The sequence below is a fragment of the Fomitiporia mediterranea genome (assembly GCF_000271605.1).
Source record: "Fomitiporia mediterranea MF3/22 unplaced genomic scaffold FOMMEscaffold_3, whole genome shotgun sequence".
NCBI lineage: Eukaryota > Fungi > Basidiomycota > Agaricomycetes > Hymenochaetales > Hymenochaetaceae > Fomitiporia > Fomitiporia mediterranea.
In genome coordinates, this window is record NW_006760388.1 from 2,585,972 (window position 1) to 2,611,749 (window position 25,778).

General features: G+C 48.1%; 12 protein-coding genes across 12 annotated transcripts; 6 read left to right on the forward strand and 6 right to left on the reverse strand.

The window, feature by feature from the left end:
* Positions 1-167: 167 nt before the first annotated feature.
* On the reverse strand, positions 168-1,935 carry FOMMEDRAFT_145331 (uncharacterized protein; the record flags this gene model as incomplete). The annotated part of the gene is made up of 6 exons (XM_007264080.1): positions 168-307; positions 367-1,362; positions 1,419-1,484; positions 1,538-1,647; positions 1,707-1,818; positions 1,876-1,935. 6 exons carry the CDS (start codon positions 1,933-1,935, stop codon positions 275-277), a joined length of 1,377 nt encoding a protein of 458 aa, XP_007264142.1. The 3' UTR covers positions 168-274.
* A 357-nt stretch (positions 1,936-2,292) lies between these two features.
* Positions 2,293-4,297, forward strand: FOMMEDRAFT_18216 (uncharacterized protein). Its single transcript, XM_007264081.1, has 7 exons — positions 2,293-2,319; positions 2,399-2,524; positions 2,620-2,880; positions 2,962-3,259; positions 3,321-3,529; positions 3,598-3,804; positions 3,887-4,297. The coding sequence occupies exons 1-7, from the start codon at positions 2,308-2,310 to the stop codon at positions 4,076-4,078; spliced, it is 1,305 nt and encodes a 434-aa protein (XP_007264143.1). The 5' UTR covers positions 2,293-2,307; the 3' UTR covers positions 4,079-4,297.
* A 968-nt stretch (positions 4,298-5,265) lies between these two features.
* On the reverse strand, positions 5,266-5,767 carry FOMMEDRAFT_153349 (uncharacterized protein; the record flags this gene model as incomplete). Its single annotated transcript, XM_007264082.1, has 2 exons — positions 5,266-5,437; positions 5,511-5,767. 2 exons carry the CDS (start codon positions 5,765-5,767, stop codon positions 5,266-5,268), a joined length of 429 nt encoding a protein of 142 aa, XP_007264144.1.
* Positions 5,768-6,074: 307 nt separating this feature from the next.
* Positions 6,075-6,718, reverse strand: FOMMEDRAFT_79615 (Mog1p/PsbP-like protein; the record flags this gene model as incomplete). The annotated part of the gene is made up of 3 exons (XM_007264083.1): positions 6,075-6,426; positions 6,479-6,595; positions 6,648-6,718. The coding sequence occupies 3 exons, from the start codon at positions 6,716-6,718 to the stop codon at positions 6,075-6,077; spliced, it is 540 nt and encodes a 179-aa protein (XP_007264145.1).
* Positions 6,719-6,918: 200 nt separating this feature from the next.
* FOMMEDRAFT_145334 (uncharacterized protein) lies at positions 6,919-9,412 on the forward strand (the record flags this gene model as incomplete). The annotated part of the gene is made up of 8 exons (XM_007264084.1): positions 6,919-7,172; positions 7,229-7,658; positions 7,718-7,904; positions 7,954-8,048; positions 8,106-8,250; positions 8,307-8,878; positions 8,934-9,064; positions 9,132-9,412. The coding sequence occupies 8 exons, from the start codon at positions 6,919-6,921 to the stop codon at positions 9,274-9,276; spliced, it is 1,959 nt and encodes a 652-aa protein (XP_007264146.1). The 3' UTR covers positions 9,277-9,412.
* A 1,292-nt stretch (positions 9,413-10,704) lies between these two features.
* On the forward strand, positions 10,705-12,740 carry FOMMEDRAFT_104407 (uncharacterized protein; the record flags this gene model as incomplete). The annotated part of the gene is made up of 9 exons (XM_007264085.1): positions 10,705-11,009; positions 11,075-11,306; positions 11,362-11,549; positions 11,606-11,656; positions 11,724-11,840; positions 11,892-12,356; positions 12,412-12,441; positions 12,501-12,559; positions 12,616-12,740. The coding sequence occupies 9 exons, from the start codon at positions 10,705-10,707 to the stop codon at positions 12,738-12,740; spliced, it is 1,572 nt and encodes a 523-aa protein (XP_007264147.1).
* A 2,030-nt stretch (positions 12,741-14,770) lies between these two features.
* Positions 14,771-16,718, reverse strand: FOMMEDRAFT_78644 (uncharacterized protein; the record flags this gene model as incomplete). The annotated part of the gene is made up of 8 exons (XM_007264086.1): positions 14,771-14,914; positions 15,154-15,270; positions 15,668-15,742; positions 15,834-15,894; positions 16,027-16,142; positions 16,195-16,274; positions 16,336-16,408; positions 16,494-16,718. The coding sequence occupies 8 exons, from the start codon at positions 16,716-16,718 to the stop codon at positions 14,771-14,773; spliced, it is 891 nt and encodes a 296-aa protein (XP_007264148.1).
* Positions 16,719-17,694: 976 nt separating this feature from the next.
* Positions 17,695-18,604, forward strand: FOMMEDRAFT_79270 (uncharacterized protein; the record flags this gene model as incomplete). The annotated part of the gene is made up of 5 exons (XM_007264087.1): positions 17,695-17,839; positions 17,895-17,969; positions 18,036-18,260; positions 18,320-18,364; positions 18,426-18,604. 5 exons carry the CDS (start codon positions 17,695-17,697, stop codon positions 18,602-18,604), a joined length of 669 nt encoding a protein of 222 aa, XP_007264149.1.
* Positions 18,605-18,678: 74 nt separating this feature from the next.
* Positions 18,679-19,348, reverse strand: FOMMEDRAFT_119459 (60s ribosomal protein l31; the record flags this gene model as incomplete). Its single annotated transcript, XM_007264088.1, has 4 exons — positions 18,679-18,845; positions 18,913-19,032; positions 19,123-19,237; positions 19,296-19,348. 4 exons carry the CDS (start codon positions 19,343-19,345, stop codon positions 18,813-18,815), a joined length of 318 nt encoding a protein of 105 aa, XP_007264150.1. The 3' UTR covers positions 18,679-18,812.
* Positions 19,349-19,541: 193 nt separating this feature from the next.
* FOMMEDRAFT_104418 (uncharacterized protein) lies at positions 19,542-22,496 on the forward strand (the record flags this gene model as incomplete). Its single annotated transcript, XM_007264089.1, has 7 exons — positions 19,542-19,692; positions 19,761-20,070; positions 20,144-20,463; positions 20,521-20,940; positions 20,991-21,405; positions 21,484-22,048; positions 22,116-22,496. The coding sequence occupies 7 exons, from the start codon at positions 19,542-19,544 to the stop codon at positions 22,395-22,397; spliced, it is 2,463 nt and encodes an 820-aa protein (XP_007264151.1). The 3' UTR covers positions 22,398-22,496.
* A 399-nt stretch (positions 22,497-22,895) lies between these two features.
* FOMMEDRAFT_139300 (uncharacterized protein) lies at positions 22,896-23,863 on the reverse strand. Its single transcript, XM_007264090.1, has 3 exons — positions 23,642-23,863; positions 23,364-23,494; positions 22,896-23,159 (listed from the first exon to the last, which is right to left on the reverse strand). Exons 1-3 carry the CDS (start codon positions 23,676-23,678, stop codon positions 23,088-23,090), a joined length of 240 nt encoding a protein of 79 aa, XP_007264152.1. The 5' UTR covers positions 23,679-23,863; the 3' UTR covers positions 22,896-23,087.
* Positions 23,864-24,144: 281 nt separating this feature from the next.
* Positions 24,145-25,355, forward strand: FOMMEDRAFT_77683 (UBC-like protein; the record flags this gene model as incomplete). Its single annotated transcript, XM_007264091.1, has 7 exons — positions 24,145-24,270; positions 24,338-24,349; positions 24,429-24,578; positions 24,821-24,842; positions 24,928-24,969; positions 25,092-25,194; positions 25,295-25,355. Coding segments are annotated over 7 exons (516 nt in total), but the record flags the coding sequence as incomplete, so codon positions are not given.
* Between the last annotated feature and the right edge of the window lie 423 nt (positions 25,356-25,778).

Sequence of the window (25,778 nt, forward strand, 5' to 3'; positions counted from 1 at the left end):
AAACTTTGGTAATTGTTCGAGGTATCAAAATATGCGGATGCAGAGTCTAGAGTCCATAAGCTCTTCAGGACACACGGAAGATATGCGACATGATCAAAAAGGGAATATTGCGTAATGTCCATGAGCTGGAATCAAAATGAGACAACATGAAATCGTGTGAGACATGAACGGGTTATTGTAATTGAGTGGGGAGGAGTGCAAAAGAGTCCATGAGCTCGTAGAAAAGAAAAGAAAATGAATGAGAAAAACAAAGGTTTGAAGGGGAAATATGGTTCTAGTCGAACATCTTTGCGAGGTTACGGAAAACCTGAGGAAATTAAATAATTAGCACGATGTCTCAACTGCTTATGAGCGGAAATAACAAACCTTCTGGTGAGTGGGCATCCTGTGGAGAGCGTCTGAGCGGTGCAGGTGGCTCTCATCCGCGGGGATGTAGACCACAGGACGGTCGTTGTCCCTCATCGAACGGCTGCGCCTCTGAGACTTGGCGAGCATAACGGAGGGAGCCGGTGCCCAAGCGACTTCGTGCTCATGTTCATAAAGCGTCTTTTCAGATGCAAGCGAAGAGTGCTTCGAAGACGACGAGGCAGGGGATGCCTCATCAACCTGGTGGCGGGGGCACGGGCAAGAGCCACGACGAACTTTCTGCTGAGGGATGCGAACCGGTTCCGTCGGGCGGGAGTCACGGCGAACCTCTGAACGAGGTACTGGTACGCGCAACTCTGGCACAGGGCGGATCTGAGAAGACTGACGGAACTCGGGGTCCCTTGTGTTTATGGCGCGGTATGCAGCGTTGTTGCCGTTGTTAACACGGCGCTTGGGTTGAAGGTACGATGCGTAGTCCCCGAAGTAATCATCGTCCACAACCGACGGACGCCTGAGCTTTGCGGGAACCTGGGCGTTACGCTTGAGGGGAACTGGCTCTGGGAGGATCTCCTCACGCGTGTGCTTAGCGTTCAGTCGAGCGTTACGGATGAGGGGAACTGGCTCTGGGAGGATATCCTCCTCACGCATGTGCTCTAGGTTGAACTGGGCGTTACGAATGAGGGGAACTGGCCCCGGAAGTTGACCAGCAGCGTTGGTCCCTTGCACCTCCGCACGCATGGGTTTGACGTTAAGCTCAGCATTACGAGCGAGCGCAACTGGTTCTGGGCATTGATGCGCTGCCTCGGTCTTTTGAATGGTGATGGGCGAAGCACACGAATGTTCGGGCTTGCATGGCATGCCGGTTTCGTGAAGGCGCATCATGATGAGTCGTTGCCCAATCGTCAGAGGCTCTTCCTGTCTGAAGAATGCGTGGGATTCGTCAGGTCCCCAGCGGATGCGCCTGCTAGGAGGTAAAGACTGGGGTCTGCGACGACGCTGTTGTGCGAATGCGTAAGACATTGAGCTAGAGGTGATGATCGTATAAGACTTACACCGACGAACTGCTGCGGCTCCTTGCGCAGTATAGACTTCAAAGGAAGTGGGTCACTGACGGCTCTCTGTAATGAAACGTCAGTATATTATGCTATGCTGTGTTTCAGGTAGAACGCACGGGACGGCCGAAGTGGACCGCCGGGCCTGCGCCACTAGCGCGGCGTGCTTGAGGCTCGGGAAGTTCATGGTAGTTATCGTATGCCTCACGTTCACCTTTGCTCGGAGGATCTAAGAATTAAGGAAAATTAGGAAATTTTAAAGATATTATCGTTTGCTTTTTAACTCACAAGAGTTACGGTAGGCGGTCTTCGTGTGCTGTCGTTTAACGGACGACGGGACGTAATAGCCTGTGCTATCTCTGAAGCGAAATCCCATGGATTCTCTCAGCCTCTGTGATTCCTTGAGTAGTCGCGATTAGTTAGACAGAAGAATGTAACAGGATGATTAACTACAAACCTGAGCAGAAATCTTGCCTGCGAACTCCGTCTTCTCGGTGGGGGCAAGAAAGTCCATCATGTTAATCATTTGAGGACGAGAAGTGAGTTGTAGAGTGGTTGTTATAGTTTGTAGAGTGAATAGAGTTGATGATGCGAGTTTGTTGAATTTTAGCTGCTACAAGTGGTGGTATTTTATACATTTTCTTGAGGAATATGTCTCGGCAGAGAGGAGTTAGTTAACAATTAGTTGTAAGGAGGCTGTTCGAGCAGTGAAGGTCCAGACACGGCATCGTCCCGGCTGTCGATCCGCCGATCGGTTATTGTCCAAAATGAGACACTTCAGAAGACGCGGAGCGAGTGCATCAAATGCGTGGTGTACAGGCGTACTCCTACGCTCATCGAACTTATCACATCCTCTCGTGTAGTGTACACAATGTCTGGGTCAATATCGATGCTTGACCAAGTAAGCGGCATGGATTTTGTAGCTTTCTCTCGGAGTTCAGTTCACTAAGTCTATTGCTCTATGCAAACTGTCTCGACAGGGTCACGAGCATGCAAACAGCGCTTCCGAATACTATTCACGGGGTTTGCTCATTCCAGCAGCGGAGGAATACTACAAAGCCGCGGAGGCATTTCAGACATGCGCGAACCAGTCAACAGACGAGCACGTAAGTCTATCTAATTGTTGATGTGTGGAAACTCCTGTGGTGCTAAAGTGAAACTGCAATGACGTCTGGGCTTGATTCCTGTTCTGCTACTCCAGACAAAAGGAACTTTGCGAAAGCTGTGTACGCATTATTATTCCGTCGGAAAGGACCTACAGCGCCGTATAGCGAAGCTTAGGGAAGAAGGTAAAGACCCGTCATTACCGCAAGTCAGCCACTCTCCCCGTGGGGCAGCCAAGAGCAACGACAACGAAACATCGTCCAATCCTGGCTCGGGCTTGCATGTTCCACCTCGAGCCAGAAGCCTCGAATCGTCTGCAACGACATTCGATGAATCGTTTATGGTCTTGAACCAACAGGTGATTCGCCACCTTCTTTAATTGTTATTTGTCTCATTTTCTTATTTTTGGTGAAACATTATAATTATTCGCGGGAATAAGTCTGATAATAACGGAGAAGACTCGCCATTCGATTTATTTTGGAAGGTTACTGGCGAGATAATGTACAATCTGTCTCAGCCTATGTCTTTCCAAACAGCCGCCATGGCTGCGCTGGACGCCGTCGAAAGCCGCACGGCCTCGACTCAATCAGAATCTGGGAATAACGAGGCGGTTAATACTTCCATCCCAAGTGTGCGCAGAACAAATGGAATGCCAAACAAAGATCACCAGAAAAGGGCCGAGAGCGCGAAATCGGTTCAATTGTCGAAGACCGATGAGTTTGAACTAGACGATGACGGTGTGTCGTGCTCCACTAACAAAATGTTCGAGAATTAACGAATGTTTTCTGAATGTTCTAGACTATGATTCACTTGATGATTTTTGTTTCATACCATCAACTTCATCTTCCGACTTGTCCTCATCTACGAAACTGAAGAAGGAGAATGCAGAACTTAAGCTGAAACTTGAAAATATGGAGAAACAAATGGGTGCAGTACGACGGCAAATTACGCTAAGAAATGAGCAAGATCAGCACCTACGCGACAACATCATGCTCGCTCGGAAAGAGGTACGTTGCACTTGACTATCCTCGGCTTACTGACACTGATTCGACCGTGTGGGATTCTTTCACTAAAGGCACAACGAGCAATGGCAGCCTCAACATCCTTTGCTGTCCCCTCCATGCACTCAATGGCAAATCTCGGAAGTCCCAGTCCGGGTTCTAACTTAAATTTGCCTCAACCTGCTGGCGCAGGCGGCCGGGATAGAGATGCACCGCTCTTACGCAGGATTAGAGAACTAGAGGAGGAACTTCGTGTTGTACGCGTGGAGAACGAGAAGCAAGTAAGTTATCGTCTCCCGACGACTGTTCATCCGATACCGTGTAGAAAGTAATGTCCACTTACATCCCTCCTTCAACTTGCAGAAAGCGATGATTGCGAAGTTCAGAGAACGTTGGGAGAAACTCAAGGAATCTGCAAAGCGCAAGAAGAGTGCGAAAGCCAACGCTGCTGGGCAGACTGACTCCAGCGTAAGTGCTGGTGTACGAGAGCGCATTGACGAAGATCCAGAGGGCGAAGCCGCTGCTGCTGAAGACAGCGGTAAAGAGAAGAACTAATGCCCATTTGCATGCCTGATTTATTCCCTCGTTTCGTTTATCATGACCCAAGCATCGTACTTCTATGCATTCAAGTCGCTTCTTTCGCTGTCTTATTCTGTGTAGGATTGCTGTATCAGTAGACTCAGGTGCCCTGTATCGACAAATGCGCAGTGCAGTCATTCGTTGACAGCTGTGCGAGGATGTACTAATTATGAATAATCCGCTCTGATATATGCTTACTACCCATCCATTCAGAGTCGTTGCATTACATCTACCTATCGGTCGTAAGCATCTTACCCGCCAGCCTTCTTTCCTCGTTGAACGGGCGTGCACTTGCTCAAGAAGCAAAGGTAGAGCTTGGCGCACAATCACGAGATGAACGAGGAGAATGGGTGAATCGTACGACAGTGCGAGACGCGAGAAAGTCGGAGGACATACCTCGGGGGACGATCAGGAATGCCTGTCCTAACAACGATGAAGTTGGGGTATAAAAAGGGCTCTTGAGTAAAACATGCCAGGAAAGATGAATCACGAAGGAAAGATGAATCACGAATGCTGCTGCGTTAAAATCGCAGCACGGGACTTCCACTGTGCCGGGATTACTTTGGATACTTTGATGGGGACTAAGCCTGCCAGGAGTAGTTGATGAAAGCTACCAGGGTATTGTACGGTGTGCCGCGAGCCAATGCTGCGGAAAGGAGTGACACTACCATAGGATCGTGATGCATGGCCGATCCGATTAATGCGGGCGATTGTTTGCTTTGACAAGCTAGAACATCATGACGAGCTGCTTGTGTCATTCATATCAGACCATTTTCGAGACATCAGTGGACAACTAGAACATCTTGGGAATGAGAGATGAAAACCAGTGGAAGGTAAAGTAAGGATACAGTATTGAACCGGCTATGAGCTTATCTACTCACTGCAGCACAACTAGACCAAGGAGATATTTCTCGATATGCCTCAAGGAGAAATGCCCCAGTCTCAGTTTGAAGGAGGTCAAGTTTGTGAACGGTTTGTCTTTGGCTTGGCCACTTTCGAAGATGCGTATGAAACGGGAGAAGTGAAAATGGTCTGAATTGGCCTGATTTACAATGCCTCGGAGCTACAACTGCAGACTGAATTATCTTTCTTCGATCAGCTTTTTTCTCCCATCAATGAGTACACCAATTTGAATGAGCCGGTAAGGTCGAACGACCGCACATTTACAGACTCCATGCCACTTGCAAGATACTCTTGTATATTGGCCTGTGGTAAGAAAGTACGGCTCCGGTGCACTCCGCAGGGCCGTAGCAGAAATTACCGGGCCAACTCATCGGCGGAAGTCGATATGCGGGAAGTTCATGACTTGAGAAAATGGTCATTAATGAACCGAATCTTCATATATAATTTTGTTCTAGACAAATCGATGTCCTAGAAAATCGTTCCCCATTAGGCACTTGGCATTGACTTGTTTCGCAGCGGCGACAAACGTAGGAACAGGGTGGAAGAATTCGGAGAACAAATGAATATGGAATCGAAGCGTGGTCTCTGCTGGGAAAGTCCCCACGACTCGCCAAGTGTCCGGCCTGTTGGCACCACCTTCACGGTGCCGATATGGAATGAATATTTCATGTATGGATGGGGACGAACTTTGAGGAAGAAGAGTGTCGTGTGAATAAGGTCCTTTGGAAGGAGTGTTATACACTCACGACAATCGGCCTCCATGAAGGGCTGGAGGACGCGCTTTAGACACGAAAAGAACGCAATGAAGGCCTGATTTCTATTGCGGTGTACCACAATGATGTGAACGCAAGTAAAGACGGTCAGGGAATGCCGCGGAACGAAATAAGTAGTGGAGTGTGGCTGGAGCTCAAGGTCGATGAGCTTCTAAAGTTGTCGTCTCGCAATATTAAGTCCGCCGATTCAAGTTTAATTGCTCTGCCTTGAGCGGAATGTCCTATTCAATGATTTATATGTTCATTAAAATGAATGAAATGATGGGGATAATTAAAGAAGCCTGCCTTGTAGATTCTCAATTGAACAGGCCAAAGTCGATAATCTTTAGTGATCTAGCAGCGTTCAGAAATGCATCATTCGCGATATTGAAGTCTGCTTCTGTAAGGCCACCACCAGTCTCCTTTGCGATTGGGAGATTCGCGCTCAGAACGATGTCAACGCCTTTACTTGCGACCCTATAAACAGCAAGCAAGATGCGCACGTCATCAGGTGTCTGCCGATTGAATTTCGTAACCTTTTGAGAGCCATCGAGGAGGATCGGAGATGGAGTTCCTGGAGCATCTGGCTTATAGTCATCTGGAACAATGACGCTCGATACTGAGCTGGATAGCGCATCGTTATCATGGGCTAGTGAATCAAAGTGGAACCTGAGAGGCACCAGTGTCACTTTTCAGAAATTAACCTTGGTTAGAAACTAACTTGGCAGCTTCAGTTGGATCATCGGGTTCGACTCTTTGTAGTATTTCAATGATATAGCTGACATCGGAAGTTGGGGAGAAGAAGACTTCTTGGGTATCGGGAACTTGTCTTACAGTTCTAAGAGCTCGTCAATAGATGTAAACGACAACTACCTCAAAGAGAGACCTACGAGGCATCAACAAGGGCATCTGGCAGTTCAGCAGTGATGGCCCCGTCGAATAACTGTCGCAGTGTGGACATTGCAATGCAAATTATACAAGTATGCTCTGTGTGATGGGGTATTAAAGAATGACTTGGAACTGCATGGATGATGGATGACGGGCAAAATTAAATTGGTGCGACGCGAGTCGTCACGCGTTGTTTGTTTCGCAAGTTGTCACGGTCACTTATCCCTGCTTGAACCACGACTATCACGACGCGTGAGCGCAACATACTCTGCCATGGAATCAACGCGTCGGACAATCCGCCCGAGCATAGATCCGTTCGGGAATAGGCAGGCTGGTGCTTCTGGGATTCCAGCACCTTATACAATAAAGAAACCAACACCGGCTGCACGCCTCCGTCAGTCATTCGCTGGACCACAACAATTTCTGGCTGCTCCACGGAACTCGTTGTATCCATCTCAGAGCTTGAATGTTCCTCCTAGCGCATCAAAGCCGGGCCCGTCTTCATTTGGCCGTACTCCGATGCGCAGGTGAGTGCTGTTCGTTCTACGTTAATAAACAAGATTGTTTACCTTTCGTTTTGTAGTAGCGCACGAGGCGGTTCGCAGTGGAGCAATGGACGACAGTCCATGGTTCCCGCAACACCCCTAGCCAGCCATTCTCAAAAGGATCCAAGAAACATTCGCGACAAAGCATATCAGCAGACTCTGAGAAACACGATCTTTGCGTGGCTACAGGAAAGCCAGTTCCAGAGCACAATCTCACGTCAAACGCTCCTTTCTCCAACCGCAAAGGATTTTCGTGCTATCTTCGAGCATCTCGTTGGACTTCTTGATCCAACTCTGACGTTCGGAGAAAGGGGGAGGAAGTTTGAGGATGAGGTTATTCCAATCTTAAAGGCACTTCATTACCCCTTTGCCGATAGCATTGACAAGAAATGGCTTGCCGCACCGGCCAGTATGCACTCTTGGCCTTCGCTATTGGCCATGCTACATTGGCTTACAGAGCTCTCCAAGGCATGGGATTGACCATAGTGTCTTCCGAGAAAAGGGCTAATTTATATTCTTTAATTTAGGCTAGGTATGCTTATTTGGACAGCGCCGATCCTACTCTGCAAGACGTTGAGCAGGTTCCGGACAACTTTGATGATGAGAATCACCACGGAGCCCTAGCATTCAATTACTACGGTGATGCATATGGCAGATTCTTGTCAGGGGAAGACAACTTTAGTGAGCAAGACCAGTATCTCGATCAACGCTATGGTGAGCTTCATTCTTGTATTCCTTGGACATAGTCTAACTCCGGCCCTAGCTCGTAAGAACGAGAGTGTGTTTGCTGAGTTAGAAGCCCTGAATACCGAGCTCCAAGCGCTATCACAGGAGTACCAGAATTTGACAGAGAAGCCGGTATGTACCGTCCTTCAGCCTGTATAGCGACTTATGTCTAAGAGTTGTAAATAAAAGGCACCCATTGTAGATGTAGAGATCCAGAACGTGAACATGAAAAAGGATAAAAAGAAATATGAGGAGTATCTAGCACATTGCGAAAATCGAAAGAGGCGAGTTCTTGACGCTATCAGCAAGGAGGAGAGCGACATTGCGAAAGAAAGTAAGCATTTAGTACGGTTCACTGTTGTGTGAGTTCTGACCTTGGTGGAATGAAAGCCGCGACCCTACAGAAGCTGCGAGAGGAGCAGGAGCGCCTTGCGATTGTCGTCAGAGAGCAGAACCTCACACCAGAGGAAGTCGCTCATATGAACTCCGAGCAGGAGACTTTGTCACGAAGTCTAGAAGAGCTGCGAAGGAAAAATGCGGAGACAAGCAACAATATGCGCTCATTAGAAGTAGCATTGGCGAAACGAAGCGAGAATGTGGAGCAGGCAGTCGACGAATATACGGACTTTCTTGACAGACTAGGTCTCTTTCCAACTCCTCCACCTCCACTGCCACAGACAGACCTTCGCTTGGAGATCAACTTTGCGTCATCGAATCCTGCAGAGCTTGTGCGCCGCAGCATGAACGGCAAGGGAGCGGATCTGAAGAATGATATCAAGCCTGTTTTGGATGCCATTGCTCAGCACCTTCGGCAAGAGCACCAACGCTCGGAGAACGAAGTCATTACTGTTGAACAGGAACTTGACGAAGTTGGCGTTGAAACTGATAGGATCGAGGAAGATATTTTTGAGACTGATCGAAAAACTACGACTATCCAGGACGAGGTTGAAGCTATCCGAGTCGTGCGTGTCTTTCTCCCCAGTGCCTCCTAATTCCTGAACTGATAGACATACGAAGGCAACCCAACAAGAAGCTATGGTTACCAACGGCGAAGCAGTACGGCTTCAGAAGGAGTTAGCACACGCACGGACTGTGGCTCTCGCCAATGGTGTTGGAGTAAAGTCACGATTACAGGCACTGCAGATCGCGTACGTACAGCTTGACTTGTATAATGTTCTCGCAGGCTAATTCTCGCCACGCGTTATCACTGGCTAGTTACCAGGAACAGATGGAGCGTGTAGACAGGTTGAAGGAAGAGACTGTGCGGATGATCCTAAAAAGCAGTAGTGACATGGCTGCATTCCAGGAAGAGGTTTCCGGGCACCTTAACAATCTTCGACAATTTACGGAGGAAAATTGATACCATATAACTGGATACCGATATTTCAGTGCAAGTCAGTCCTCGATCCACTTTAATGTTCTCGGTTAGGTATCGATCTTGTGTATTCATATGATACTTCGAGCACGCCATTCTCGCACTCATGAGTACCCGTGTATAGTTATTATTATTTGTAGCAACAAGTCTAGAATGTGAGCTTACATTGCCCTAGGAGGTCTAGGGTGCTGTTCAATCTTCGGAATCTAGTGAGAACATGATGGTTCGGCATGCGCAACAATGCCCCGCACAACCCAGTTGACTGGGAAGCCCAAGCTCCATGTGCGATGCAAGCGAGACGGCAACGATAAGCGAGCCAGTACCAAGGTATTCGTTCCGCAACTGAGGTGCGTGTCCCGCTCCCAGATTTGATACTCAAGGCTTTGGTTCGTTCCTTTTGACGCGTCCACATTTGGCAAGTCACACAGCCTAAATCTGCTCTTGTACTCTCACCGTCATGAACCAGCGCAAGCACTCCGACTCAATCGTCTAATCGTTTCTTAACATTCTATCGACTGCACATCAAGAAGTGTCTGTTATCATACTGCTAGTGGAGCAGAAAACGGGGGTTGTCAAGCGCACCGCGCCCACCAATGAGCTGCTCTCACGAACCCGACCGTGTGTTGTTTCCTCCAGGGCAGGAAGGCGGCCAAGCCCATGCACGTCAGCGTGCCGCAATTTTAAAATACACGCACCGCTTTCCATCTCACGTACTGATTCGTCTTTTGGATATCTGCAACATGTCCTTGGTTCGCTCTGTGCTGCTATGGGATCTATGTGTGTCCGCTCTCTCCTAATCAAGTCTGCGTGGAAGCCTACGTCCCTCTTACGGTTATGCTCCGAACACATCTGCCAAAGGAGGTACGTGCACCTATAGCCGCCGCTTCGCATCATGTACCAATCAAATGTCTGGGTAATCTCGACCCAACCCCTTGACTTTACGTTCGTAAATACAAACAATATGCATTACCGGATTGCCAATGTGCTGGTCGCCATGTTCAAGGAATGGAATCCTAGTCTAGTCGAGAATATACTGTCCAAGAGGCAACTTCTCTTGGTATTTCGTCTTTTTTACTTATTGCTGACGTTCGCGGAATATCACACTATATCAAATTTCTCTCGGGCGAGGGAGTCTTAATTCCAGGTCGGATCCGGTTGCTTTAGGTACCGGTACTTTGGGAAGGCTTTCCACTGTGTTCTTTCTCTGGACATTCGCGCCGTGGTACAGGAGGCCCAAATCATCGCGTGGAGTGAACTCTGGATCTCGCACTCTCTGCTCTCACGGAATGGAGGTTTGTGTGAATGGATAAGGAAGAAGCTTTTGCATTGGGTATAAGAATCGGAGTAACCCATCTCTATCCCCTCGCGAACCTGCCAGCAGACACACATCCTGCAAGAGCGACTCTCCACAAGATGTCCTCTAAGACGCTAACAGAAGGAAGCGCGCCCGCATACAACGACGCAGAGCGGGGCCTAATTGACGTCCATGACCAGCGAACACGTGCAGTAGTCCCTGCTTTCACTTCACAGGCGCCATCGTACCCAGTGGATGAGAAGAAGGCCCTTGCAAATGCGACCTTCTTCCCTCCCCCGAAGGAGAAGGAAAAGGAGAAACCCGCAGCTGTTACTGTAGCACCCGCTCCCGCTCGTCCTGCCCCGAAGAAAAGGAAGAAAGTTTCGAAATGGATTCTCTTCAAGCTTTGGTTCAACACGTATAGGTACGTGGACATGTTCAATATATATGCACTAATTAGTTTAGGTCCTGACATGCCCTGTTCCGCAGAAAATTCTTCACTTTCGTTGTCACAGTGAACGCTATTGGTCTCGGGTTCGCTGCGTCTGGGCGCTGGCAATATCCACTCCGTTTTCCTGGTGCTCTTATTCTGGGAAATCTGTTATTCGCCATCTTAATGCGGAATGAGGTGTTCGGCCGCATTCTTTATTGGTTCGTCAACACGTTCTTCGCAAAATGGCCACCGCTATGGTTCAGACTTGGTTGCACATCTGTTCTCCAGGTGCGTGAAATCATGAGGTCTCTAATTATAAATAAATCCCTTAACAATCTTGCAGCATCTTGGTGGAATTCACAGCGGCTGTGCATTGTCTGGATTAGCTTGGCTAACTCTCCATGTCGTTGAAACTTTCCGTCAACACGATGTCATGCATGATTCCATTCTGGCTACCGGTGTTGCCACGAACTTAGCAGTCGCAATCAGTGCGTTGAGTGCCTTCCCATGGGTTCGAAACACCCATCACAAGTAAGTCACGGCTTTCTTCTTTCCAACGCGTGATCGTCTTATTTATCATCGGCCAGTGTGTTTGAGCGTCATCACCGTTTCGTTGGTTGGACCGGAATTGTTTTCACGTATGTGGATATGAAGCTTATACATTGTCTATCTGCCTGGAAATTGACTTCATTTCTTCTTGAACAGCTGGGTGTTTACAATCCTCGGTGATATCTATGATCCGAACACACGAACGTGGAATCTCAGCGGTATTCACGTTGCTAAACAGCAAGACTTCTGGTTCATTTCCGGGATGACTGTCTTGTAAGTTATCCGATTCGAGTTGTTCTCTGTGATATTAATGGTTATTTGTAGGGTCTTAATTCCCTGGTTCTGTGTTCGCGAAGTACCAGTCGACATCGAACTTCCGTCTCCCAAAGTCGCTATCATCCGATTCAAGCGTGGTATGCAGCAGGGCTTACTCGGCCGTATTTCTCGGTCATGTATCATGGAATACCACGCTTTCGGAATCATTTCTGAGGGAACACACGCGAAATATCATTATATGGTCTGTGGTGTCCAGGGCGACTTTACCCGCAGCCTCGTAAACGATCCTCCAGCGACCCTGTGGACTCGAGAACTAAAGTTCGCAGGTGTCTCCAACACATCTACCCTATACAAGCGAGGGGTCCGTATTTGCACTGGGACGGGGATTGGTGCAGCGCTTTCCACATGCATCCAGAGTCCTAATTGGTACTTGATTTGGATCGGCAGCGACCAGGAGAAGACATTTGGACCAACCATTTCTGGACTGATTTACCGACACATGCCACCCGAAAGGTAGGCATAAGTTGTTCTTTGGAGCGCCAGAAGGATTGTAACGATCTTCTTTCAGGTACCTTCTGTGGGATAGCAAGGTACGAGGGTAAGCATTATCGGCGAATCTACTCTCGATGGGACTTCTTTCTCATGTTCTATTGTTAGTGGCCGCCCGGACTCGATGAAGATTCTCAAAGAGGCGTTTTATTCTTTCGGAGCAGAAGGTGCGTTCGGAGCAATTCACTCGGGCGAAGCGCCGAGCCTAACCATTAATTTCTAGTGGTGTTTATTACTTCGAACTACATCGGAAACTCCGAGCTCATGGAGGGATGCAAAGAAGCTGGAATTCCCTGCTTTGGGACGCTGTGGGACTTCGTAAGTAATTTTATCTCCTCGAAATATTGATATGTCCTGACATATCTGAACTGTATAGTGAACAATACAGTCTTCTTGAAAGGCGTTGGGGGTTTCGTAATGTAGCATTTACTTCTAGAGGGACAAACGCGGTCGGTCGTTTATCAGTAACGTATCATACTCTCACGGAAATCTACCTATCATGTCCATTTGTCTATATTCACGCCTCTCCATTCTTCATATATTTACTCTCTATCAAATACCTGTATTATGACATCTTCAGTTCTCGTTATCCTCTCACTCTCATCATTTGTGTCCATTATTGTGGCCGAGCGCCGACCTCCCCCACTACCACACTACCACCACACACGCCCTCGCAGACCACATGCACGCAAACCCAAGCGAAAGTGAACGCGACCAGACCAACAATGGATGCGGGCTTCACACTCTCGTGAGACGGATGTTCGGGATGAGGATAAGGAGTCACACATTAGAATAGAAACCAACTGGTGTTCATTCTCAAGCGGGGCTACTTCGCGTGCGTGCGGAAAGGGCGTAAGAAGCCTTAAGAAGCATGAGAAGGAGTACGGGGTAAACAAATGATGGAAGTATGATACGCTGCGTCGGCGGGAAGCTTATGGGAAAATGAATTGGTTTTGGCGCGCTATACGTGAATGTGGTACGGGAGTAATTGAGTTTTTCCTTTTGTGGTAGGAATGTCTTGTAAGAAGACCTTCGTGCGCGTGTATGGATGACCCATTTGGCCTTTTGTGGGTCATTGCGTCTTATTGCGCGTTATTGGCCCATTGCTTTTTATCTGTTTAGTTGCTATGAGGTTATGAGATTATGAGATTGTTGCACGAGATATATGTGTAATTCTGAGTTCAACGTCTAGTAAGGAGTGAGAAACCCTTGCTGATCATGTTAGGGCAAAGGAATAAATAGTTCACAATGTGCATATTGCTCAATTTTCAAGTATTCCAATTTAGACAAACATTAAATTCACCATCTTCAAAGCATATCTCTGCCATCATCATGATTCACAAAGGTCCCTTACCGTCACCCAGAGCCTTGGACTCGGAGTCTCTCACTGGGAAAAAGTCCATACTAATTGGGTGACGAAAAACGAAAATGAGTCAGGACAGGTCTGGACACGAGAATATTTTCATTTTTCTGTTCACAACAAACTTTGCTGGCTGCCGGGTGGGTGGGTGCAAAGCGATGAAATGATATGACGTGCTTGTTGGGGGGCGGCGGGGACAGGGACAGGGAGGTCGAAACTCTCACTTACATTTTACTTGTAGCTATTTTTTTTAATAGTTGTAACTATACTTTGCACACAAGGTACGGACAGAGATAGACAGATAGTCGTATTTGCATTGTATACATCTCCATCAACATCACACAGATTCACAGATTTAGTAAGGGGTAGAACAGACAGTAGGAACAGATAGATAGATCGAGAACATGAATGAGCGGGGATGCCAAGAAGAAAAGGGGAGGGAGGGAGGAGGGAAGACGCACGGGAAGGAGGGGGTAGATAGATAGAAAATCACATTCATCATTGGACCAGGATAAGAGAAAGGACAGTAAAAGCGCATGAGAAGGGAGAGAACATGTAGGCCCCAACCAATGCGTTACTCGGCACGCTTACGACACCAACACTTACAACACCATCGGGGGGAACGCGAATAGAAGGTAATGGAAGGAAGAAGAGAAGAACGAGGGGCATCGCAATAATGAATCGAGAACGGTAGACACGCCGAGCAACGAGCGCCCATCCGGGTCCGATACAACGCGAGAAAACAGTCACGCAAAAAATTCCACGAGCACTCGGACAGAGGAGAGTAAGGGAGAAGCCGTAAGAAGAGGGGGGGAGGGGGGGGGTGAGGGAGAGGGAAGAGAAAGAATCGGGGTGCTCGCTATCACCGCGTGTACGCCCGAAAGCTATTTCGCACAGCTCAGAATAAAAAGGTAAATAGAAGTTAAAAGGGAGGTTCACAAGCACGCGGGGGCTACAGGTACACGCGGAGCTCGCAACTGGGAGCGACTGGAAGTGGGGCTTGATCCTAGTCTAGAGTCTAGATAAAACAATACTCCTCAAGGATTTGGCCTGGCTTGCCCATCCATTGCCATCGGCGACCGGGGTAAATCGTTGTGTTCGGCTCTAGACGGATCGACCGCTTCGCGAGCTCGGTCAGAATACGCGCGATGTTCCTCGTATCCTATAACCATAAACATTCACCATAAAAATTTAAAGTTAGTTATGGTTGGGTTTGTATGTAGAGAATGAAGTGAATGGATGAATGGATGGATGAACTCATAAGTGGAAGAGAGGGGGAGAGGGCGAGGGGAGAGACAAATCTTGCAAATCAGCATCCACGGTTGTCAGACCGCACCAACATCCCAAGATCGATAGCGGACATAAAGAAGGCAAAGTACGAGCTCGGAAGAAAACACTCACGTCGATGCCACAATGTTGGCGTCCAATAAACTCAGCAAGGTTAAGTGTACGCAGCTGTTCCTCGATGTTCAGCGTCCGACGCCTTGGAGCGCGAGCATCACGACCACCACTGTTAGCCTGAGAGAAAAGTGAAAGAGAGAGTAGCAAGGGATTAGTGTTCCATTTGGCATGCTGGAATGGATAAAGATCGTGGAAATAGCAACGAATGGAATGGCGCAGATACGTCGCAGTGTTCATCCGGTACAGACGTGGACGGATAACAATCATAGATATAGAAGAACGAATCGGAATGCCGATGCGAAATTTCTGCTCAACGTCATCACTAGCGTCAAGCTTGGTGGATGCCTCTGCGACCTTATCAACTGGGATGGCAGAGACAATCTCGCTCGCATGCCGAATTCCTTCCCACAAACAAACCAATAATCGTAAGATACGAAAGAATCCATACCTTAGAAACAGGTCCCTTGGTCTCAGCCGTCTGCTGTTTCGTCGTTGTCGTCTCCCTCTCCCCAACTTGTAAGTTCAAACAATGCGTCACGACCCTCCTCACGTCCAGAACCTCGCCCTTTAGCCAAGTAGGCATCTGAATCTATAAAAAAGTTACACAAGTCAGTATCCAGTCCTACTGAGATTCGATCGGAGGATAAAGCGACGAGGTGGGAGATGATTTATTTACTTACCTTTGAGATAAAGCACTGCTTTACCACGAAATCCCGAATGTCGAACGGACCGTCCGTGCACCTGAGAACATAAGAACATAAGAACACAACATATTAATACGTCAGCCAGATAGATATAGATAGAGAAGAGACATCCATGAGCATGAGCTTTGTCTATCTGTATTTTTTATTGACTTCTTAGAATCTTACATACCAAACAAACCGCTCCCGCTTCGCCTCCGTCGCATCATCAATCAACTCATTCCTTACAAGAAACTCTCTAAAAGATTCTAGGACTTTGGGAAACTTTGGGGCTCGGTCTACTTGTGTCTATATGCTGCGTTCAAGAACGGAAAAGACTTTGCGATGTGGATATGCGTACTTGAGTTATGCCGGTCAAGGTGGTACAAAATGCGGATAGTTGTGGCTTCCAGATTGGTCGTACGAAACTACGGAATTCGTCTGTAACAAAGGAACTGGATTCATGTCTGCTTTGTCTTCCTTAGGACAGTAAGTGACGTACCCGCAACATATAACTCCTTCGCCCTTCCTTCCTTATCTTTATTTCGCCAACGTAACAAGACTACAGGCCATTCCTACGTATAATCGTAAAAATGTACAATTGTGGCGTCAATCCACCAATCCACCGTTATCATGAACAAAGCGATTAAAGACACGCACGATAATCTCGTTCGGCCAGTTAAAATCCGTTCCTTCCTGACAAGTAGCTTCGACATCCAGAACCAAAAACGAGTCAAAGGGTTGTTTGATAGGCCAAGGTGATTCGGGTTTCTCTAATTTGGGGATGACATCGAGCGCCGCCGATGTTCGGTCGGTTAAGGTTGGAGGGGGTGGCTCTGGTGCGGGTACTGGTACAGGACGCGCAACTAGGGGAGAGGCGATCATTGCACGGATCGCAGAGAGGAATGTACTAGTCGCGTTCGAGGGCGGGGAGGCGGGGGAGGAAGAGGAAAGAGGACTGGGAGGGGTGATGTTAGCTGAAAGAGGCCTAGGGACGGTGGCCGGGCTATCACTCGTTTCGGGTAAGTCCTTTGCGGCAAGGTGGCCTGAGGTTACGAGAGCTGTGTCGTCCTCTGGTGATTTGAGTAGCAGGGCCTTCAGTACACGAGATGTGAGGAGGAAGAGGAATAAAGTGAGGCAGCCTAAGAGGGTGATTTGGATAGGAGAGTTAGACACGAGGAATAGTTGAGGGATGGGGATACGGAAAGCAATTGCAGATCGTAAGTCAAGAGCTCTGTACATCGCCCTGTGACGCGGATTGAGTGCGATGACCGCTAAGCCCTTGTGCGCCTCTTATCGTGCGCGTTGACCGACGCGACACGATCTGTAGGGGTGAAAGAGAGGAGGAGGGCACTAAGAGAGGGGCACGCGTATTGCGTGTTGAGTGCTCGTGTGTCGTCAAAGACGCTGTAAATTGCCCAATTCAAGCGATCGGCAATGTGCGGTGCCGCGCCTGCCTTTCTGGGACTTTTTAGATCCATTTATTGTGTTTTATTTTATTATCCTCTCTCCGTTATACTTTGCTCTCCTCTCTCTCCTTTTATCCTCTTTGTCTTAAGCCATGAGCCTCAACGACAAGGGAGACGGCTTCGAAGATGACTTTGTGCTTGATGATACCGTGGCTTGGTCAGACGGCGAAGGAGGAGAGGAGGCTTCGTCTCCTGAGGAAGAAACGGGTGATTCCAGCTCGAGCTGGCCATTCAGCAGTGCATCCACATCTGCGCAGCCTCTCTCGCCCAACGCGAAGAAGCGTAAACGAAGAGATAAGGAAAAGGCGAAAAAGTTAAAGGTGTGTATAGTCTTCTCTGCCCCCTGTACTTTCTTTTCTGATCCGTCCGAAAATATCGCTCAGAAACGACGTATGAAGGAGAAGGCAATCGAATCTTCCGAGCCTGCGTCTATCGCTGCACAGTCTCTTACACTTCAAGCCGAGTATTTGGCAAAGCTACAGGCGAAATCTTTCCCCAAGCTCTCTACGGTCGAACTTGATGACAGACGAATACCTGGTACAGTCTCCTATATTCTATAATACACCCGAAGACTTGGGCTAATAGCATACAGAGAATGCGCTTGTCGACACTTCAGCATGGTCAGCTCCCCGGTCCCTCGATCAACTACCAGATTTCATCGCGAAAAGTTCGTGCACAATCCACCCCATCACCTTTGCTAACTGACCTTATTACTCATCACATTGCATAACAGTGGTCCCAACCCTCAAAACCCGCCTAGCTCAAAAATCAAAAGACAACGGCGCACCAACCCTCCTCTTCCTCACCGGTGCCGCTCTACGCGTCGTCGACGCCGTTAGAGTCTTAAAGTCAAAGACATTACGTGGCGAGAAGGGCGGAGATGTGGCGAAGTTGTTTGCAAGGCATTTTAAGCTTGAGGAACATGTTGCGTATCTTAAGCGAGCTAAAATTGGATCTGGTGGGTTTTGCAAAGTTTGCAACGAAACGATTCCTTTTTTAACTGATATCTTTGTACAGCCGTGGGCACTCCTGGGCGAATAGGAAAGTTACTTTGTGACACTGGTAAGTATCTAACATAAAACTTTTGCATGCGGCTACGATCTTGAATGTTGTCCCTTTGAAGACGCACTGTCAACATCCGCCTTAACCCACATCATCCTCGACGTAACTTACAAAGACGCCAAACAACGCAGTATGTTCGACATCCCCGAAACGCGAGATGAAGTCTTCAGAACTGTCCTCGGTGCTGATTCTGTACGGCAGGGTATCCAGCGGGATAAGATTCAGATCGTTCTCTTTTAGTTCGTCAGTCAAGTCAGGATTTTTTCTTCCTTTTTCTTTTTCTTTTTCTTTTTCTTTTTTCGTGGTAGATGTTGGATGAATATGCAATTGTTCAATTGTTCCATAGCATGAAGACTCTTTTTGTTGTAATGCATTGACATTAATGTATGTCCGCGTAATATAAGCAAACAAACAAATGAATGTAGCTCTAAAACCGAAAACGACGGGGTTAAAAGCCCTTCGGGTTCGTTCGTAAAGTAAGCTGTAAATGATACAATATGACTTCAATATACTATACGACGGCAGAATCTGGAATAGATTTGACACACCCTAGTGAATTTCGGCACCTTATGCACGCCCTTTCTATAGCCTTTATCCCAAGCTGAGAAGACAGTGTATTTGTCCCGTGCAGGCATCTCGTGCTCTTTCGGTAGCTCGAGAGCTTTGTCCTGCAATCCGTTCATCCATTCGTTCATTCATTATTCTCAGTTACGAGAAGATGATAGGCAATGGAAAGGGAGTAAAGGAGAGGTACACACGAGAGCAGCACACTTAACACCACTAGCACGAACAGCTTCGATTACCGAGTCGACCTGTTTTAACCTCTTCCTTTGGTTTGCTTTTCGAGTTACTGAGAGTTTCCATGGTGTCTTCCTGTTCAAAACAACATTAGTTCTCTTCACGGATTAGTACAAGCGACGGTGTGAGGTACCAGAGGAGACCGCTAAAGCTGACGTGCGAGGCTCGAAATGGACCGAGCATCGTCGACGAGGACACGAAATAGTGAGCAATACGAGGAGTGTGAACAGACTCAAACAGAGGAATGGCACGTGAATGACATAATCACCAGCACTTGCTTTCTTCTCGAGTTGCGCGCCTCTTGCCGTCACCAGCAACTCTACACCTCCCTCATCCCTACCCATTCTACGCTGCCACAATGAGCGCACTCGACGTCGCAATGGCCACACCCCCGCTAAACGGTGCAGCCGTGAACGGTAACGGTCATGCCGTAGACGGCAGTAGCACTCCAAAAGGAGTGAATGGCGACGCAGGAGAGGCGCAATCGAGGTTCGCTACAGGGCTTATTCTCCCTCCCAAAGAAATCAAAAGTGAGCACTAACATACCCCTCCTCTCTCCTCTAGCTCAACTTACTAACGATCACGCAAAACTTGGTAGCTATCATCGACCGAACAGCCTCCTTCGTAGCCCGCTCCGCCAACCCCATCCAATTCGAAGAGAAAGTCCGCGAAGGCCAACGGAGTGATCCAAAATTCTCCTTCCTCAACCCCGCAGACCCCTATCATGCGTACTACAGACATAAAATCATGAAGATCTCGCAGGGGGAGGAAGACGAGACGCCTGTACCGGAGAAAGTGGAGGAAGAGAAAGTTGTGGAGGAGAAAAAACCGAAGGGCGGGATCGTTCCACTTGAACCTCCCCCATCGGATTTTATTTTGGATATACCGCCGGTGAATGCTGTTGATTTGTGAGTATCCGTGTTCTTTCTTATTAGTTGAATTATGCGGTGTACTGAATAAACATGTTGATTCGACGTATAGGGACATCATCAAGTTAGCCGCTCTATTCACTGCCCGCCGAGGTCGTTCCTTCCTCTCCAAACTCGCTGCACGAGAAGCTCGGAATTACGAATTCGAGTTCCTACGTCCGACACATTCTATGTTTAGTTATTTCAACTCTTTAGTTGAGCAGTACTCGAAAGTGCTGTTGCCCTCCAAGGAGATGTTGGAGAAGTTGAAGCGAGGGACTGAAGAAGGTGCGAGGTGGAAGATGTTGGAGATCTCGAAACAGCATGCGGAGTGGGAGAGACTTAAGCAGGAGAAGGAGAAGAGGAAACAGGATGATAAGGCAGCGGAACGAAGTAAGCGTCTACACATTTCCCAATAATCGTAACAACAATTATTAACATCTGATGTAGTTGCGTTTGCGGAGATTGACTGGCACGACTACGCAATCGTGCAGACAATCGAGTTTACAACGGCCGATGCAAACTCGGAACTTCCAGAACCAATGACTATCAACGAAATGATAAGTCGAACATTAGCGCAGAAGAAGATGGCGGCTATGATTATGGAGGATACCGTTGATGAGGTGGAAGCTGTACGTGCTCGACAAGCTGCTGAGGCGGAAGCACAGGCAGAAGCGTTGGGAGTGAACGGTGCTGCGGAAGGAGATGGTACGATGGAAGTTAGTGATGACGAAGACAATGAGGTTAAGGAGCGGAAGAGGAAGGAAGAGGAGGAGAGGCAACGTGAGATGGAGAGAGCTCGGGCTATCCAGGCTACTTCTATGGATGCATCAGGTCCGATGAAGATTCGTACGGACTACGTACCAAGACGTAATTGTTTCTCATTTTGTTTTGTGGAATTGAGCTGACGGCTTTCCTAGTGGGCGCGAAGGGCGCGAAGGTCACGATGACCACCTGTGCCGTCTGTGGACAACAAGTACCCGTCGACGAACTACAAGAACACATGCGTATCGAGCTTCTCGATCCTCGCTGGAAGTCCCAACGCGACGCTTTGGAAGCACGTCGCGCACAAGCCAACGAACTACAACGCGGAGCGAACGTCGAGTCATCACTTCGAAATCTCGCCCGTGCGCGTGTGGATATCTTCGGTACAGAGGTGGACGAAGAGAAACGTAAGCTTGAGGAAGAGGCAGAACAGGCGAGGAGGAAGGAAAGGGAGAAGAACGTTTGGGATGGACATACGGCTTCGAAGGATAAGACGCTTGATAAGTATCAGTCGAACGTCAATTTCGAGGAACAGATTGCAGCTATTCATCGTGCGAAGGGGCTTAGCGCGTAAGTCAAGTCCGGTAATCCCACTCAAATCTAATGGCATTTTTTACTAATGGGATTCCTGTTTGTTCCTTCGTTTAGTACGGATACAGGTGCAGGACCAGGTATAGGTCCTTCAGCAGGCCCAGGCGTCCCCTCCCTACCCGCACCACCACCTTCCCTCCCAGCTCCACCACGTCAAGCAGCAGGCACACCAGGAGCAGTCTCCGATCCAGCCTTCGCAGCAGCGACTGTATCAGCAGGTCCACAACCCGCAACGATGTACGCTGGTCAACAACAACAACAACAGCAACAACCTGCACCTGTCATGCTTCCACCATTACATTACCAAGGCCTCGATGCTGCCCAGCCGTTTGGGTTCCAGCCTCCACCTAGCGCAGCTGCTGGACCTCCTACGCCCGCGGGTGTAGGTATGGGTGGTATGGGAGGTGCGACTTCTCCACCGGGTATGCACCCTTCGCGACTTGCAGCGCTCGGTGCGTCCCCGCCACTTGGGACTGTACGTTCTGCGGATCAAATGGAGAGTGTCGAAGGCGGAGGGATGGGTGAAGGGGATGGGGGGTTACCACCTGCGAAGAAGCAGAAGATTGCGAGGTTACCTGGTGGACAGTATTATCCTGAACAGAATTGGATTGATTTGCATCCCGTGCGTTCTTATCTTATTTCCTCAACGCAGATCTTTTCTAACTCGTCTTTCTTCGCCCACAAAACAGTACCCAATATCAATCCAAATCCAACTCCCCACCGACCCTTCAAAACCCGAATGGAAACTCGACGGTTCAATCGTCACTCTTCCCGAAATTCCTGTTACGTATCTCGTCTCTACGCTTCGCGACCACCTCGCGCGAACAATAGGGAGTAGCGTGCCGTTATCGAGGATAATGCTTTCGTTTGGAGGGAAGATGTTGACGAATGCGAATACGCTTGCGAGTTATAATGTTGAGGATGAGGATTTGTTGGTTATGAGTGTTAGGGATGCTAAGAAGAGGAAGTAGGTAGGAGGGTAGAGGGAAGGGTAGGAATAGGGGGTGTTGTTGGGTTTTTATTTTGTGATGGTATTCTTGAAGAGAGGGAGTGATGTATATTTTACGTAGTTTATTTTAGTGCATAAAATACGAACAATGCTGTTTTACAGTATGCTGTCATTGAGGTTGCCGGGTTTTCTAGTATACTAGTAGTGTGATTACTGCAATATTTTAGAAACAGAGTGAACAGGCTCTATCATCTGTTTGCTCATGAACTGTTATCCTCCACTTTGTATTTGGACATAAAATTTACTAATACTATTGTGACAAAAGTAAAGCCTGTCTAAATTAGCTAAGTGAGTTGATAAACAGACTATCTGGTGCAATCAAATTATACACAAACATTTGAAAAAACAACAAGATTTCAGTATAAATATTGTTAAGGTTTTCAGGTCAGTATGATTCATACCTTTTTCTCTTTGTATGTCTCTTTCTTGGCGTAGTTAATAGAATTAAGCTGTATGGAGTCAATGAATAGCATGATAATAGTATTTAATACATTAACATTAATTGGATATGCAGTGGGAATGGATGGTTGGAGGTAACTGTGCAGCAAACTAACTGGCTTCTGTGTAGACAATATGGCTCAGTAATGGTCCGCTATATCCTGGAGTGTTGGGCCAAGACTGTCATTCACATATTTTCGCCGAGGAAACTCCTCTATTTGAGGACCTTCTGTAAACGTGCAAGGTGATAGTTGATGGTAGTTTGTCGTCTCTTTCCTCCTTTCGTCTGTAAGATAAGAAAGGATAAAAATTATTGTTAGCACCAATTTTTTGTCTGTATTTTCGAGTAATTTAAAATAAGAAGGGGGGGGGGAGGGGGGAGGAGGGGCAGCGAGTAGAAGATTGGACGATGATGTATGGAAAGTACAGACAAAGAAGAGAGCAAAGACAGAATGAAGTTAAAGAAAAACAAAATTGGATTGGAACGTACGCTATTCCGCATGCATTCTGCGACTGCTTTGGCTTTTTCTGCGCACTCTCCAACGTTATTTGTGTCTTTCGTTGCAGCCCAACAACTTAGCATGGCAAGCGTCTCGGCAGCGCAGGGCGTTTGGTAGCCGGCTATTCGTTCGACGTTCAAAAGCCATTATTCGTACATTCGTAAGTAAGAAGGGTTGGGAAACATCCAGTCGAGCATTCGTCCAGCGGGTAAAACGAAATGGCACGATGAGCACAAGATGCTGTGAACAGCAAAAAGGTAGGACTGACCTCGCCCCTTCCGGACCTTCAACTTCTTAATATGCATTTCACCGTACAGCCAGCCGTCTTTGCACGTAAAATCGTCAGCACAACCCGTTCACTCGACTCGCTGTGGATGTGCTGTTTGAACCGGAGAATTATTCGTTGTCGATGTCGGCCAAATTTCGGGAACAGCCGCGTTTCCTCCAGTGGACCAGTGAAATTGCACATTTGACGCAAAGTAGATCACGTGGATCTCGACACGTCTCGCCACGCTGACACTGCTCTGGTCTGGCCCTCATACTGCTCCCATAACTCTCTCTCATCGTACCACTCGTTGCACAGCTCTCCATTGCTTTCCTCTGTCTCGTTCTGCCTACATTAATTTATATTATCAAAATCTGAAGTCTACAGTGCACGAACTCTACAAACTCGACTGCTCGAGAAGAACCATAGAAACACAGATCTCAGTACCTACACACGATGGCGACTCGTTCATCCTTCAACAAGAACAACTCCGGTACGTATTTCTCATGCTGCGAGAACTCACAGAAGATGAACACGGAGCTAATGGATCGATAGCTGTGAAGCGTATAATGCAGGAAGCCCGCGAGCTCCAGAACGATCCATCTACGGAGTATACTGCCGCACCCCTTGAGGTGTGTACGTCTCTACCCTCCTATCTAGGAACTATCATGCTCATACATTGGCATACGTCCCACACAGGACAATCTCTTCGTAAGTTCTGCGGCGTCTCATCATGAAGTTGTTATCTGTCTGTCCCTTACTCAACTCCGCCGAACGCTCCTTTACCTAGGAATGGCACTGTACACTTCGTGGTGCACCTGATACGGACTTTGAAGGCGGTTTATACCACTTCCGCATAATTCTTCCTGCCGAATATCCCTTTCGACCGCCATCGCTTATGATGCTCACACCAAGCGGACGCTTCGAGACACATACAAAGGTGTGTTATCCATCCAATTCTCTCTAGCTTTTATCCCATCACGGCAAACTCACGGAAGATCTTCACATGCTCTTGCATATGAATTTACCACGGACCTGCTTCTTGCGCATTCCATTACGCCTTCGGATTGCGATCGTGACTCATGGTGACTCATCATGCGCTCCTTGCGCGGCTCTGTACGTTTTTGCGTTTGCGTCAAACCCGGCGGCCATTTGCCGAATTGAATTGGGTATCCGGGACAGTTGTGTATTAGCTTCACGAACTGTAAGTGAAGAGTGACTTGGAAGCACCTTTTAGTGTCCGTCCGTCCCGCCTGTCTCCTGACTATGTGCTCTCTTCTCGTGAACAGATCATGAGGAACTTTGGCAGCCAGCGTGGGGAGTCCGAACGGGTAAGTCTATTCACCTGTCCTGCCATGGGGTACTACCTGCTGGCACCCTCATCCTGTCTGCCCCCGTTTCTATCACTGAGCTTATCCACTTTGCATTTAATTTTTTTAAATTCAACATGTAGCAATCATCGGACTGCAGGGATTTTTCCCGCTAAAGGGTCAAGCGGCCATGGGCGTTGGTTCAATGGAGGCACCCGGTTCAGAACGCAGACGACTTGCCAAATTGTATGTGCAGCACTCAGCATTGAGGGCATTTTTTGCTTGTTTCCTTTTCTCCAAGGATTTCGTGGCAATACTAATGTGGGGAATGGATAAATTCAAATAGGTCACGCGACTGGGTATGTCCGCAATGTAAGATTCCGAACCGCGAATGCCTGCCAGATCCGCTTCCTATCCAGGAGGATTCGCAGGGTGCTTCTTCGTGTACGAAAACAGCCGACGACAGTTATGGTAACGCTAACACAGATACAAATGTTACTCCAAGGGTGACGGCAACGGCCATGTCAGAAACAACAGAAACAGACTCAAGCTCGGACACTGCGGAAGCTTCGCGAACTGCGACGACAAATCCGGAGGAGTCGGCCGATTTGTGCGTGTCATCTGAACATCTTTCGGCGCAGGAAAAAGAAGAGAAAGAGAAAGAGAGGGAGGCGAACAACGCGAACGCGGCTTCGTCGTCATCATTACCTCCTGCTTCCGCAGAACTGTCTCGGGTTGATCCCGAGCGCATTGACAGCAAGGGGTCAACAGAGGCGGAGAGAGTGCGGTCATTAGAGCTAGATCGACATCCGAAGCAGGAGCAAGAGCAG